This window comes from Berghia stephanieae, chromosome 4, assembly GCF_034508935.2.
Source record: "Berghia stephanieae isolate SIO BIC M18660-M18661 chromosome 4, UCSD_Bste_1.3, whole genome shotgun sequence".
NCBI classification, from domain to species: Eukaryota; Metazoa; Mollusca; class Gastropoda; order Nudibranchia; family Aeolidiidae; genus Berghia; species Berghia stephanieae.
The window spans coordinates 86411488-86424929 of record NC_088363.1 but is presented as its reverse complement, the minus strand read 5'-3'; the positions used below and the strand labels follow the sequence as shown (position 1 = coordinate 86424929).

The 13442-nt window shown below is 35.9% G+C and overlaps 1 protein-coding gene across 3 annotated transcripts in view; it reads right to left on the bottom strand.

Moving 5' to 3' along the window:
• Positions 1-2335: 2335 nt before the first annotated feature.
• The window catches only part of LOC144971461 (uncharacterized), a 37845-nt gene continuing 26738 nt past the window's right edge, over positions 2336-13442 (bottom strand). For 2 of the 3 annotated variants that reach the window (XM_078912394.1, XM_078912395.1), the window contains exons 4-7: positions 9527-9637; positions 8464-8577; positions 6314-6427; positions 2336-4885 (exon numbers count right to left, since the gene is read on the bottom strand). In XM_078912394.1, coding sequence (XP_078768520.1) covers positions 4857-4885; positions 6314-6427; positions 8464-8577; positions 9527-9637 — 368 coding nt within the window. In that variant the 3' untranslated portion in view covers positions 2336-4856. The remainder of the gene's footprint in view (positions 4886-6313; positions 6428-8463; positions 8578-9526; positions 9638-13442) is intronic. The other variant, XM_078912396.1, reaches the window with a different exon arrangement.

Here is a 13442-nt window from a genome sequence, read left to right as displayed (position 1 = left end):
GGCAGAACCCCACCCAGATAAAGACAATAGCATGTTGGAAAACTGATATAGGGGGACACAAAACACAATGAGTGCCTCCCTGCCCACTATAGGAAGGACAGAACCCCACCCAGATAAAGACAAAAGCATGTTGGAAACTGATATAGGGGGACACAAAACACAATAAGTGCCTCCCTGCCCACTATAGGAAGGGCAGAACCCCACCCAGATAAAGACAAAAGCATGTTGGAAAAGCTGATATAGGGGGACACAAAACACAATAAGTGCCTCCCTGCCCACTATGGGAAGGGCAGAACCCCACCCAGATAAAGACAAAAGCATGTTGGAAAACTGATATAGGGGGACACAAAACACAATAAGTGTGCCTCCCTGCCCACTATAGGAAGGGCAGAACCCCACCCAGATAAAGACCAACGCATGTTGGAAAACTGATATAGGGGGACACAAAACACAATAAGTGCCTCCCTGCCCACTATAAGAAGGGCAGAACCCACCCAGATAAAGACAAAAGCATGTTGGAAACTGATATAGGGGGACACAAAACACAATAAGTGCCTCCCTGCCCACTATAGGAAGGGCAGAACCCCACCCAGATAAAGACAAAAGCATGTTGGAAACTGATATAGGGGGACACAAAACACAATAAGTGCCTCCCTGCCCAGTATAGGAAGGGCAGAACCCCACCCAGATAAAGACAAAAGCATGTTGGAAAACTGATATAGGGGGACACAAAACACAATAAGTGCCCCCCTGCCCACTATGGGAAGGGCAGAACCCACCCAGATAAAGACAAAAGCATGTTGGAAAACTGATATAGGGGGACACAAAACACAATAAGTGCCTCCCTGCCCACTATGGGAAGGGCAGAACCCACCCAGATAAAGACAAAAGCATGTTGGAAACTGATATAGGGGGACACAAAACACAATAAGTGCCTCCCTGCCCAATATGGGAAGGGCAGAACCCACCCAGATAAAGACAAAAGCATGTTGGAAACTGATATAGGGGGACACAAAACACAATAAGTGCCTCCCTGCCCACTATGGGATCTCTCAGCTAAGGATCCTCACCAAGATCAGGAAAAAGGTAGAGCAATCTCAATCCAGGACAAATATGTGTTGTGTGTTTTTAAGGGTTTTACGGCACTTGAAACACATTCAGGCCATATCAGCCCCTGTAAAAAGGAAGAAAATGGGATGTAAAAAGTTCTAGAATTACAATTATAGCACCCAAGAAAAAGTAAGACAAAGGAAAAAGTAAAAGGTTCAAATAGAGACAAAGATGTGGATTCCAAGAGCACACCACTGTCAGTGTACCTAGTTTGAGATCACCTAAAAGTGTCACCCAGACACCAGCACATGATCCCACTGAAATGATGTTTTTATGTTTTGTTTTTAAGGGTTTTACGGCACTTGCAACACATTTAGGTCATATCAGCGCCAGTAAAAAGGAAGAAAATAAGATAGTAAAAAGTTATAGAAATACAATTAAAGTGGCCAAGAAAAGAGAAGACAAAAGGGGAATTGGTTCAAATAGGAAACAGATGTAGATTCCAAGAGCACACTATCAAAGCACTTAGTTTGAGATTACCTAAAAGTCTCATCCAGACAAAAGCACAGGTCCCCACTAAGAGGAATACAATCAAATGTTTTACAAATCGTATATACTATAAAGAAAACATAATACAATGCATAACAGAGAGATGATTTACAAGGAAAAAAATATCATCTCCCAAAACAATAACTATGCATTTGACTGTTTCCCTCCCAGTCAAGGTATCCGGCCAGGGCCAGGACAAAACCAAGTAATCTCATTCCAAGACAAAGACAGACAGCTAGTTGGAAAACAGATATAGGGGGATAGAAGACACAGTATGTACCTCCCTGCCCACTATGGGAGGCAGGAACCCCACCCAGCCACTGAAATGAAAACACTCAAATGTTTACAAATCTATGTTAAAAATTAAAAAATAGCAGTACATAACAGAGAGATGATTTACAAGGGGAAAAAATATCATCTCCCAAAACTATAACTATATTATATTTTCGACTGTTTTCCTCCCAGCCAAGGTCTCCGGTCAGAGTCAGGACAAAACTAAATAATCTCATTCCAAGACAAAGACAGAACGCAATTGGAAAACATGAATAGGGGTATATAAGACACAGCAAGTACCTCCCTGCCCACTATGGGAGGTCAGGAACCCCACCCAGCATCTCCAATAGGTAACAAAGATGATGATAATGATAACAATACAATGAAACGACAATAATGACGATAATGATGATGATGGCGACGACAACAACGATGATAACGATGGCAAGAATGAAGAAAACAATTTGCTTCAATAGATGGAAGAACTTTTATTTGAAGTAATAAAGTAAAGTTATCAAGAAGAGTTATGTTCACCAATGGTGTAAACATGCATCTCATTTGCATAAATTGTCTTGTCTATATGCCAAGACCTAATCCACCTTTAAGTGAGAAGAGAAAAAAAAAGGGTCGTCAAACAGAAAAGAAAAAATCATCTGCCTGTAAAATCGCCCATTTTGTCAACAGGGTGCTCTCACAAAGCAGTAGAAATGAATTCCTTTACTGCTACAAGAAATTCATATAAATCAAATTAGCTAGATAACTATCAGCTCTATAACATTACAAAGCGAAAGGTTTCAACAAGTTGCCTAACCACCATTCTAGGGAGATACTCTCTACTTCCAGTTTCATTGTGAACATTCTTTCCATACATTCTTAAAGGTTTGTAAAATTCTAACTTCAAATATGAATATATTGTTTTTAAGCGTTTTACATTCATTTCAGCACCAGTATAAAGGAAGATGATAGAATAATCTAAAGTTTTAGATAAAGCTATCAATCAGCCAATAAAATGTAGGACAAAAGGAAACTCGTGAATCAAAATCCGAGAGCGATATCTCCATATCTTGTCAGAACCACATAAAAGTCCCAGGATGACGACATTGCAACAGAATATCCACCAAAAATATAAAAATTATCTTTGTCTGAACATCATTTTCAAAGTTTTCGTAGTAATGACGAGCACATCTAGAACTGTGACTGTCCGTTAAATTCAAGGGTACACATTTTGATGCTTTGGGCTCCGAAAGGAAGATTTGGGCTAGATATGAGTGTTGTATTAAAGCATGAAAATCTTATACTTTTTAGTTTTCACCTTGAGTATTTTATGTCTTATTGTCCACTTTGCTAATAAAGGAGACACCAAAAGTGACCGAATTATGTATTTGTCAATTGAATTGGAGCTCGATTCAACTTCATTGTTATTTTTAAGCAAAGCGTAATAATGTTACTGATGGAAAAAAAAAAAAAATCTACTTTAATAATATAGTCTGAACCCTTATTAATTTTTTAACAAAAAATATGTACCTTTACATTTAACGTCCAGCTTCTCCATCAAATGTTTAAAATCTCATTCTTTCAACAGGCTAAGCAATGAAATTTAAAAAAATATTCTGCATGACAATTCTAATAATAAATTCAATGCAAAACAAGACATATATCATATCATATCATACTTAAAGGTAAGTAACAACTTTGGTAGTACCGGAATGAACGCATCAAAGCACTTTTGGTGAACAAAAAACAAACAATAAGCACCAAATATAATGTTGATTTCATGCATGCTTTCTCTTCTCTTCAGAATGTACAATTTTAAGTTTGTTCTAAAACAAATTTCCAAACTTCAAAAAAGTAGGATTCAGTTTCTTAAGATAAAAATATCTTAATTGCACAGACATGAAATTGAAATTTTCTGCAAATTTTGTTCATTAAAGCAACATTTTAGCTTATAATGAATTGCGGAAACTTACGCATGAAATGATACATATATAATATATTTATATATATATATAATATATAGATACTTCACTATTATAATAACAGTAATTCCATGATACATAATACAAAAAAACGAAATGCAGAAAGCCCATTAATGTTTGGAAGGCAGTAGTACATGTTGGAAGATAAAGCACTTTTTACAATGACTTGACATATCAAATAATACCACCCAACGGCGTGACTTTAAAACATGGTTTCACTGGGGTAACAAGATGAATACACAAATACCACCAAAACTTATCATTTCCCTACCATCATCACGATTTCCAGTTATATTTTGGTCATTATAAATCCGCCCAATGGCCAGTGCTTCAACTTTCTTTAGTAGACAAAAGTATAGGAAGAAACTTGGCAACAAATTGAATACTTGTACTTGGATGATATTTCTAAGACATCCTGATTTCATTGCAGGATTTGATTCCACTGATGGTTGCAGCTCAACAGAAACAGTGACAATGATAGGGAATACTATAGGGAATACTGCCACACAATGACAAAACCCTGTATATTCAAAATCAAGTCAAATTGAGATATTAATTTCTATGTCATCAGAATGGGTTTGAAATGTTAAATACCTAATTTTAAAAAAATAAAATAAATTCAAAAACAAATATGTTATTTTTCTTTTTAAAGCTTAGAAGAAGAAAACAGAAATACTTGTTCGGTTATCGTGAAATAATCCGATTTTTACCTTTATACAGGATTCTATCATTGGATGGCAGAAGATCTTATATGTTAATCAACCATCATGGAATGGAGTAATCAGTAATGACGATTATAATAATGATGATAATAATAATAATTCAATCAAAATATGTAATTAAATCTCATTTCCCTCATCCATTGACAACATGAAATAGAACATGTGCCACGTCTTGGGCAAACAAAAGCCTTGGTCCCCTGTCCTGTCTAGTTTACAACAAATCAACACGTGAATTAAGGTCACAGCTGGTGTGGTGGGTCAGAAGCATGCATACAGGTGATCACCATTAGGAGCTTTGCTTCTCTAACTGGATAGCTATTGACAAAAAAAGGGGGGAAAAAAACAGGAAAAAAAAATGTTAGCTTTTATTTCATATACATTCAATGTGTACAAAGGGTTCCCAACATTGTACATAAATGACGAGATAAGACAACATTCTGACAACTTTTATAATTTATTTCCAACAGAGACAATTATGTTACTTGCCAAGTACTTGCCCTATACCCGAGTATGGTGAGAAAATATACCTAACACAATAGCAGGGTTTGAACATTCAACCAACAGGTCAAATTGGTTTTTAAATGTTTTCCTTTCAAGTTCCCTTGCTGTTTCAATGACGCTCATTCTTTTCAGTCTTTTTCTAGTTTTAGATTTGGTGTGTTTGTGGAGTGGTTGTTTAGGGTAGGCTTTCATCTTTTTTCAATTGTTTAAGTATTTTGTGATTCTTTCGTTCCGTAAGCAACTCTAGGTCGCACAGGGTTTCCATTTGTACAATAGGTGTGGATTTGATTCCACCTGTGATTCTTCGAAGGTTTTGATTTTAAAATTTATTACTGCTTTTAAATGAATGCCACCCACCACTGAAAGGGTGATATATATATATAAACAGTACCCAATAAATTTTTTTAAAAATACAGTCCACTCCGGATAATCGCAACACTTTGGGATCAGCAAAAATGTTGCGATTAACCGAAGTTGCAATTAACTGAAGTTGAGTTTCCTGTCCACTATTGCAACATTTTACACAAATATGGTAAACTCAAACCAGTTGTCGTAAACATTGTTCTTAGTCCACCACAGACTGAGCAATTTGATTGGAATGAAAAATCTATGGCAATCCTGTATAGATTTTGACAAGCAAAAGCAGCTTTGAGGCAAGCCGACATCTTAAGATTGGATACACTTTCAATTTTTGATCTCCACATTTGTAAGAGTCCAAGAGATTAGCCGTGATGAGAGAGAATAAGCTCTCAAACCCGTTAGATCACAGTGCACAGTTGTCAATCACAAAACAAAGGATATCGTCGCTCAGTCTCTCTTAATAACTGTCATTGTCTACCTGTTGTCTAAACCATGCCCAGCCCACTCGCCTCATATCTAATGGTTACAGATGACTGCACAACCCGAACTGCAAGGCTTTGTCCTCTTTTGTCTCTAATAGTAATAGAGTGGTGACACACTACTGTAGCATTAAACCCTGCCTGCTCTCGATTCTTCAACGTGTCATAATTTCACCCATGATGAAATCTAATCATGAGATTTTGGTTGATTGATTCCTTGAATTTGCCCCCATTTGAGGTCGAAAATTTGTTGCGATTAACCGAAGTTTCTTGCACACAAATTAACCAGTGACTTTTATATAGAATTAATATCGTTTCTTAGGAAATGTTGCGATTAACCAAGTTGTGAAAATCCGGAGTGGACTGTACAATTAAGAATTTTTCTATTGGTAAAACACCTTACTTTCTTTGGAAGGTAAAGTATTTTTCTCCTCCACTTCAGTCTTCTTTAGCCCTGCCTTCGGGAAGCCTTCAATGGATTTTCTGAATTCGTTTTCTCTCTTTTCACACTGGACAGCTGTGTGGAAAAATCATCAGTAAACATTAGGCCAGTAATTTAAAACAAAAGCATACAGTAGTATTTTTTTTTTAAACATACACATTCTAACAACAAGGATTCTTTGAAAAACGAATAAAATCACCAAAGCTTTAAGAAAAATCAAAATCATTACCAACAAATTGGATTCAGTAGTCTGATGTCACGCCGCCCGGCAACGGCGGCCATCTTGGTTCTAAACAAAGAAAATCATTACTTTTTATTCTTCATGCTGACTAGAAGTTTTCATATGCCTTGTGATCAGAATGTGTAAAAGTCAAAACATGATCAAATTTATGTTTTTTTTTCCTCTGGATACGCTTTTATGCTCGCTGGGGAGATATTTCATACGGGTGTCCGCCATTGTTTCGATAGTTTAGAGCCAGTGTTACTAAGTTACCATGCGTCATTAGGAAGGAAGTGACGTTGCGACTGTTGAAGAGTATTGAAAACCTTTAAAAATAAGTAGTCCTCTAAAAAATGTTGCTGGACCTTATTGCTAGTTATTCATTGGACAGGATGCTAGCCTATTAAAAATGACTCCCCACCAGAACTAACAGACCAAATTAAACCGAATCACTGCTCGGGAACGGACAATACCTAATAACTTAGTTTGTCCTGTGTCTTTGGCACATTGGGCCGTCCAGATTTGTCATTCCTCTCTGTCCTTTGCTGCCATGTATGCCTCATCCCAGTTCAGCTCCCTGGTTTTCAGGTCTCTTTTGACAGTTTCTTTCCATTTCATCTTCGGTCATCATCGTTTTCACCTGCTGTTATTCTTCCATTCAAATGCTTTTTTGGGGAAGCCGCATTCCCTCATATGGAAGACGTACCCTAACCAGCTGAGACAGCGTTGTTGACTGGTGATTGTAACTTCCTGCATTCCACTTCTTTTTAGAATTTCTGTGTTTGTTAGATGGTCTAAGTAACTGACATTCAGTATTTTTCTTAAGCATCGTTGTTGGAAGGCTGTGAGAAGCTTTTTATCTTTTGCATACATTTGCCATGTTTCACTTCCAATTAAACGGACAGATAGGATTGTTGCTTTCAAGATGTTGATTTTGGTTTTTAAGTGGGATAGTCCTTGATTTCATTATTGTAAAATTTTCAAAATGCTGCATTTTAATCAAATTTAAACGCAGTCCTCATTATTCAGTGAAAAAAATGTATTTTAATATTTTTAAAAAAATTGTTATTTCTTTGAAAAGATTTGAAGGTTAATACAGACAACGGTAGATGCTTAGAAGGATTTAATTACTTTTTGTTTTTTGTGATTCATACTGGAGGGGGCTAACGATAATTTTTGTATACCTTGCCAAATTCATTGACGTTTAGGGTAGCCAGGTAGTCAGGACACGAGGGATTTATTTAAAGTCTCAAGTGCCATTGTCCTCATGCATCTCACTTCTATACGCTGTTTTACAAAGCCCGCAAATGTTTGTTTGTTTTTAAGGGTTTTACAGCGCTTGCAACATTGCAACACATTTAGGTCATATAAGTGCAAGTAAAAGGTAAGAAAATGGGAAGTAAAAAGTTCTAGAACTACAATTAATGTACCCAAGAAAAAGGAAGACAAAGGAGAATTAGTTCAAAAGGGAACGGATGTAGATTCCAAGAGTACATTATCAAAATAGTTAGTTTGAGATCACCTAAATATCTCATCCTGACACAAGCACAGGCCCCTACTAAGAGGAATACACTCAAATGTTTACAAATCATATACTATATGTAAAACAAAAATAATACAATGCATAACAACAGAGAGATGATTTACAAGAAAACAATGTCATCTCCCAAAACTATCAATACATTTGACTGTTTCCCTCCCAGCCAGGGCTAGAACAAAACCAAGTAATCCCAAAGGCAGAAAGCATATTGGAAAACATATAGGGGGTAAAAAGACACTATGGGAGGTCAGGAGCCCGTCCTAGGCAAATGTTTAATTTTCTGCTGCCCAGTGCATAAATTGAGGAAGTTTTAAGAGAAAGAATTGTTTTTAAAAATCACAATGCCCATACTTTCAGGGTCAGGCAGGGGGTTTTTCTCCTCAGTTTCAGAATGTTTGAGAGTTTTAACGTCAAAGCTACTGATGGACTCCTTCAAGGCTACTTCTTGCTTCTCTTTGCCAATGTCTGCGGGGGGAATGACATAGAATGAAAATTTCAGATAATGGTAAAATGAGGAGAAAAATCAATATGCAGAGTTCAAAATTAGACAAATTTAATTTAAAAAAAAAAAGGAAGTTGTAAAAACATGGACTTTTGCCCATAGGAAAGTATATATGTGGACCATAGCCTCAATCTAAAAATAATGCAAAACAAAATTATTACATACAATATCGTACCATGTCATTGTCTGACCATTCTTCTCCATCTTCTTCCTTTTAAGTCTGTAATTTCAATTTTGAAGATTCCACAGACCATAGAAGTTTCCTATCATTGGAGATGCGAGACAATTCCAGAGTCTCAATGTGAAGAGTACAAGTGGGCATCCACTCGAGTGGGGAACCATAAACTTGTATGACTTCCGTCTTATTTTGTTGAATATCACCGAGGGGGTAATTTTACTTGGTCGTTTAGGCCTTTGCACTAAAAATCAATCCCAGATGTAGTTGATACATTTTTAAAAAACACAACAACTTGAGCTTTTAAATAGCATACTTTCCACTAAATGCGCTCAAAGCGCTTTATAAGGTGTCCCTAGCCAAAAACAACACTTTACATTTAAGACGCAGTGCCTGTAAGGCGTTATGACAATTTTCCTAACAGAGGCAAAGCTATTAACGGCCAGAAACTCATTATACACCTGAGTATGGTGAGAGAATGTGACTACAGTCTTTTCCAAGGACTTAACTTATGCACCACTCAGGGCGAGACTAGAACCCAGGTCCTTCTGAGCTGAACGCGAGTGTCATCCCACTAGACCACATAGCCACACAATATGAAATGATTTAACTTCATCTCCCCCCCCCCCCCCCCCCCCCCCCCCCCCCAAGTCTTGATTGAGCCCTTGAATTATGCAGTATTCATAACAGAGGCTTATTGAAGAATTATCACTTTACTTGAATAATATAATGCTCACCATCAACAGTTGGGAGAACAGTTTTATCTGCCGTTTCAGTTTTTTTGAGCCCGTCTTTATTGAAAGTGCTAACTCCCTCCCTGACACCTTGAGATCTCTCCTGGCTAATGGCTGAAATGACAAGAGAATGAAATATATTTTACAAACCTGGATTGATCAATGTAAACGGACAAAGCTTAAAAAATATAAACGGAATCGAAAGCAATATTTAATAAACAAAACTAAAAAGAAGCAATAGTATAAAACAAACAAGCAAAAATTATGGAAAATAAATTAACCATAACACTATTTCAGGATTGTTGAAATTTTCCACGAAAGTTACTGAATAAACACGTAACTGTCTCCCAAAAGATGTAGTCTAATCAAGTTCAATTGAATTTAAAATCAGAGATATAAAGAATGTAGATCATATCACATAGCTATATATTTTTTTTTTTGGTAAATTTTGTCAGCCACTCACTGCACAAGTTGTGAGAGGTTAACACAGACATTTCTGCACTACACTCAATTATTTTTAAAAAATTATCATTATCAGTCTGGCTAGAAAAGTTTAACTTCAAAACTCGATTGATTAAGATAACCCCAACTTTGGCAAGTTTGTGGAGATTGTAAACACTAGAGATTTGAATTGAAATTGTTCTGACCAAAATTTTAATAATATACTTTATCAATGTACTGAAGATCTATGTGTTTGTTACGTCTATATATTTGTTATTGTTTGATCAATCAGATTTGGTAAGCATTTTGACTGAATTGTGACCCATCGTCATGGTGTCAATCTGGTGTCATGTATTATAGAGTGAAGTAGTCTCTCAGAGCCATTGGGCCCAAGGAGACTGAGTATATCCGTTTCAATAACGTGAAACTGACAAAAGCAGTTGCCTGCTATTCTTTGGATAGGGTGCTACTCTATCGCAAAGTACTTTCAACCAGATCTTACAGACCCAGCTACCCAATCATTGCTGGGTTGACAGGGGGTTCAGAAAAAAATAATATCACGACTGCACCTGGGATCGATCATGCGTGTGAAGTGAGTGTTCTACCAACTGAGCTACAGGGACCCCCATGTCGGAATGAACTAGATGAAGAAAATTAAATCTTATGTTGATGTGTTCAAAATGAAGACAGATTTGTTTTTTGTTTGTTTGTTTAAATTGAAGCAATTATTTTACCCTCCTACATGAACATATCAAATCAGATCAAAACTATATATCTCAAACTTCAAACCCAATTTTCAATTATTTTTTTTAAAGCCAGGCTTACCCCGACTTGATAAGAATACATGTTTGAAAGGCTTGAAATGATCATTCGAAATCAATCAAAATGCATGGAAGGGAGTCGGAGGGTGGCGGGGGGAAAAACTAAAATGTTTGTTTTAATTCTAAAATGAAAAGAGGAGAGAAAAATAAATAAATTGGGAAATGACTGATTATCATTTTAAAATTGGCCCTATTATGTAAATTGAGAATGAGGGTGTAAAGTATTTATATTCCTATTGTTTAACGTGTTCAATTGTACTGAGGCATTATTCACCTGCGCTGATTGGTGCACATGGATGTTTTCCGTTTTTTTACCACTTCTACGAATGAACCCAAATATGGCCGTTTGTCTATGATTCTTTAATAAAGTTCGTTTATTGTTACTACAAATTTCAACTAGTCTTCTTCATATGTAATGTTACCAAATCAATAAATATTACAGAGGGGTTTTCACAAGGGCCGAGCTGTAACTGTGTATTGATGGGAATATACAATGAATGCAAACGTAACTGTATTGATGGGAATATACGATGAATGCAACCGTAACTGGTGCAAGTGTGATGGGAATATACGATGAATGCAACCGTAACTGTGATTGATGGGAATATACGATGAATGCAACCGTAACTGTGTATTGATGGAATATACATGAATGCAACCGTAACTGGTATATGGAAATACATGAATGCAACGAATAAGGGTGAAACGACTGACGAGCATTAATTCCATCTAATATGTAGTGATGGTCATGCCATAACTAATTATACACTAGTTTCTCTACAGGCAGGGTTTTCATTTAGACTCTTGAATGGACATCACCCTTTTTAACCAAGCCAGCTGAAACAGTGATTGCAACTCAGGCTTAAATGACACAGATTTCAAACTGAAGTCCGCATCATTGAATGCTGAGCTGTATTGTTGTTACTGCTCGTTTGGTTAAAATGGTGAGATAAAACATCCGTTTATGGTGACATGCGGTGACAATATTATCAATTTTAGCACCAATATAAAAATTTGAGTTATATACATTTTTAGATACTTCAAATAAATAACTTTTAATTTTTTTAAAGTTATAAAGTGACAAAAGGTTAAACTTGTTTAATTTCACAATAAATCCATTGGTAGGTTGATTTCAAGCTCATCAAAAAAATCTTCCAATACACATTCGATTTATGAAATCAGCACTTTCATGTCATACATCATTGGAAAGCTTAGGTTAAGTCTTAAAACATGATATATATTCACCCAATAGTTGAACATTCCCACATCTGATAATTACCAGGCAGGATTGAATTTCTTATTTCAAGGTTAACTGCTTTTTTCTCAAATCGATACATGTTGACATCAGAAATGTAACTCCTCCAACAATCTTTAATATAGAGCCTTGAAATTTAGGAACGTTACAGACAAGGAATTTAGATTTGAAAAACTTTACTTGTTATTTTTTTTGTTTTGTTTGTTTTTTTTTTAATTTTGTCATGAAATTTGTCAATTTTTCTGCTTTGGACTGAATCATCATTATTATAAAAATTGAAAAATAATGTTCTTACTACCGCATGTCCCCTTTAGGGTAAAAATTAGACCCAGCTTGTTAAGAGTTAAATATGCCATTTTATCTGTGATGAGTATTGTATCAGACGTGAATGAAAACAACATTCCGAGAGAATTTGTGCTCAAACAAAATAAAATTCATTTAAAACAAATGTTACTACTGACATAGTAAAATGGTGCCTTACAGATGACATGCTGTATGGGATGAAGTATTCATATATATATTCTTAATTCATATATACTTCAAATGAATAAAATGCGTTATAATAATAATAATAATAATAATAATAATAATAATAATAATAATAATAATAATAATAATAATAATAAAAATAATAATAATAATAACAACAATATTAATAATATATAATATAGTATAATATAATATAGTGTGTGTGTGTGTGTGTGTGTGTGTGTTAATCTCGATACAGATGACTGGAAATTGAATTAGTTGACAGCTGTCCAAGAAGTGTACAATAGAAGCACTGCACGGTAGATAGATATATCTACTAGCGGCGAAAAATTTTTTTTTGTTTGTTTGTTGCTTTAGTCTCTTCCAACACAATTGAGGTTATATGAGAGACCGCTGAAACAAAAAAAACAAGCAATCTAACAAAAATAGTACAAATGTAAATCAAAATCATAACCTAAAGATATCATAAGCTAAATTATAAATAACCAAGAACAAACAGGCAGAAGATTTACAGAAAAAAAAATATCCCCTGTCAAAAATACAATCACAAACCAAAGAAGCAGGATAGGCTAGTAAAGAGAAGAAGAAACGACATCACATCGGATCGTACACCCATGCGAACATCATAGGTATACGATTCAAGGGTGATGCTCCCATCCAACGACATCACTATCGATCGTACACCCATGCGAACATCATAGGTATACGATTCAAGGGTGATGCTCCCATCCAACGACATCACTATCGGATCGTACACCCATGCGAACATCATAGGTATATGATTCAAGGGTGATGCTCCCATCCAACGACATCACTATCGGATCGTACACCCATGCGAACATCATAGGTATATGATTCAAGGGTGATGCTCCCATCCAACACATCACTATCGGATCGAACACCCATGCGAACA